At 55.2% G+C, this 2,500-nt stretch overlaps 1 protein-coding gene across 1 annotated transcript in view; it reads right to left on the bottom strand.

The window, feature by feature from the left end:
- Positions 1-2,500, bottom strand: part of lamb2l (laminin, beta 2-like) — a gene marked incomplete at both ends in the record, with an annotated part of 25,163 nt that overhangs the window by 5,956 nt on the left and 16,707 nt on the right. Inside the window, 6 exon segments of the mRNA XM_080534202.1 lie at positions 132-304; positions 505-692; positions 1,142-1,326; positions 1,495-1,591; positions 1,774-1,988; positions 2,286-2,500. The exon segment at positions 2,286-2,500 is cut by the window's right edge and continues 10 nt beyond it. Coding sequence (XP_080390328.1) covers positions 132-304; positions 505-692; positions 1,142-1,326; positions 1,495-1,591; positions 1,774-1,988; positions 2,286-2,500 — 1,073 coding nt within the window.

Genomic DNA, 2,500 nt, shown 5'->3' with positions numbered 1-2,500 from the left:
AACGTGTGCTGTCAGTGCACCTCAATATCTACAGTATGTACGTATGTATGAACTTCCTCAAACTGGGGAAGGAGAAGAGGGAATAAAGACCATGATGGCTGGGGGACTGGGCAGGGGGTCAGGGGGGTTACCTCCGAAGCCAGCGGTGAGGTCGCTGCGTCGTTGGGCCAGTGTGGCGTTGATGTCTCGAAGCTCCGCCTCCAGCTGGCTCAGGCTCTTCCGCAACGTCTCATCACGCTGGGCCGTCCCGTTCAGCTCACGAGCCACGCCCATCAGACGTCCGTCTGTCAGAGCGATCTCCGCCCTAGAGACACACACACACACACACACAAACACACACACACACAAACACACACATACACACACATACACACCTGTCAGACTCTGACACACATAAGACCACTTGTACGTACTACAACATGGTTGGTTAAGAACGTTCTAGAACACATCTGTGTGGCCCAACACCCCCCCCTCCCCCCGGCCAATTCAGAAGGCTGCTGTTACCTGAGGTCATCGACGGACTGGCCAATCAGGTGGTGTATCCTGTCGTGGTGTCCGTCTTTGATCAGGTCATGTACCTGTGACAGCTTCCTCTCCAGCGCCCGTATGGCACTGTCACCCACGCCTGGCGTCCCCCCGCTCACTGCCACCCTCTGGATGGCCAGGACCACATGCTCCAGGTCCCGACGCAACTGGGGGTCCACAACTTGGAGTTAGGGTGTGCGTGTGTGTGTGTGTTTGTGTGTGTGTGTGTGTGTGTTAGAGTGTGTGTGTGTGGGTGTGTGAGAGAGTGTGTCTGTGTGTGTGTGTGTGTACATCTTAGAGTGTGTGAGTGAGTGTGTGTGTGTGTGTGTGTGTATGTGTGTGTGTGTGTGTGTGTGTGTGTGTTAGAGTGTGTGTGTGTGTGTGTTAGAGAGTGTGTGTGTGTGTGTGTGTACATCCTAGAGTGTGTGTGTGTGTGTGCGCGTACGTGTTAGAGAGTGTGTGTGCGTGCGTACATGTTAGAGAGTTTGTGTGTGTGCGTACGTGTTAGAGAGTGTGTGTGCGTATGTGTTAGAGAGTGTGTGTGTGTGTGTGTGTGTGTGTAGGTGTTAGAGTGTGTGTGTGCATACGTGTTAGAGAGTGTGTGTGTGTGTCCTACCTGGCAGACAGCGTCGTCCCAGAGCTGGAAGCAGGGGTGGCACTGGTCACACTTAGGGAACGCCCCGGTGAACCCGCGAGCACACTCGTCACACCTCTGGCCCGCCACGCCCTCACGACACTCACACACCCCCGACTCACGGTCACACTGGGGCGTCTCCGACCCCAGGTGGTGGCAGTTGCAGTCTGGGGGGGGTGGGGGGTGGAGAGAGAGAAAAGACAGATGAATAAATATGAAATTGAATGTCATGAGCATCATTAATGCAATGAACTTCTCCTTCACCTCACTCACTCAAATTCACACTGCATGCACGCGTACACACACACACACACACACACACACACACACCTCACCTTCACACTGCACCCGAGGGTCTCCCCAGTGGAACTGTTCACACTCCGTACACTGTCTCCCCCCGAAGCCTGGCTGACAGTGGCACTGCCCACTGAACTGTGGGGAAGGGGGGGATGAGAATGAGAAAAGGCCTATGGTTAATGTTTTAAACCTCTCACACACACACACACACACACACACACACAGACACAGACACACACACACACACACACACACACACACACAGACACAGACACAGACACACACACACACGCACAAGCACACTAATATTTAGCTACCATGTTGCAGTGTGCTGCTAGGGAGTGCTGGGGGTGGCAGCTGCAGGGTTCACAGCCCCCCTCCCCCCCGAAGCTCCAGTGGTTGGGGGCACACTGGTCACAGTTGTGCCCCACCACGTGGTCCCGACATGGGCACGCGCCCGTCTGCCCGTCACAATGGCAGTGGCCCCCACTGCAGTAGGACTGCTGTGTGCCAGCTGTCACACATGTACACACTGGGGATGGGAACACAGACACAAACAGGTCAGAAAGAACACACACACACACACAGACACACACACACAGACACAAAGAGGTCAGAGAGAACACACACACACACAGACACAAACAGGTCAGAGAGAACACACACACACACACACATACACAGGTCAGAGGGAACACACAAACATACACACACACACACACACACACACACTCACACACACACACACACACACACACACAGGTAAGAGAGAACACACACACACACACAGACACACACACTGACGTCATCAAGCTCCCAAGTCACTCACGCCTGCAGTCCTGTGCCAGCGCGTTGCCGTAGTAACCCTGTTGGCAGTGTTGGCAGTTGGGGCCGTCCGTGTGGTAGAGGCAGCGCAGGCATTGGCCGGTCCGAGGGTCACATGACCCAGGGTCCTGCGTGTCGATGTTACCGCTGCACTGGCATGGTCGACACTGTCCCCCCACACGCTCCGGGTCGCCATAGTAACCTGGGGCGCACTGGTCA

Source organism: Nansenia antarctica (assembly GCF_963989245.1).
Source record: "Nansenia antarctica genome assembly, chromosome: 6".
Lineage (NCBI taxonomy): Eukaryota > Metazoa > Chordata > Actinopteri > Argentiniformes > Microstomatidae > Nansenia > Nansenia antarctica.
This window is presented reverse-complemented; position numbering and strand designations above follow the sequence as displayed.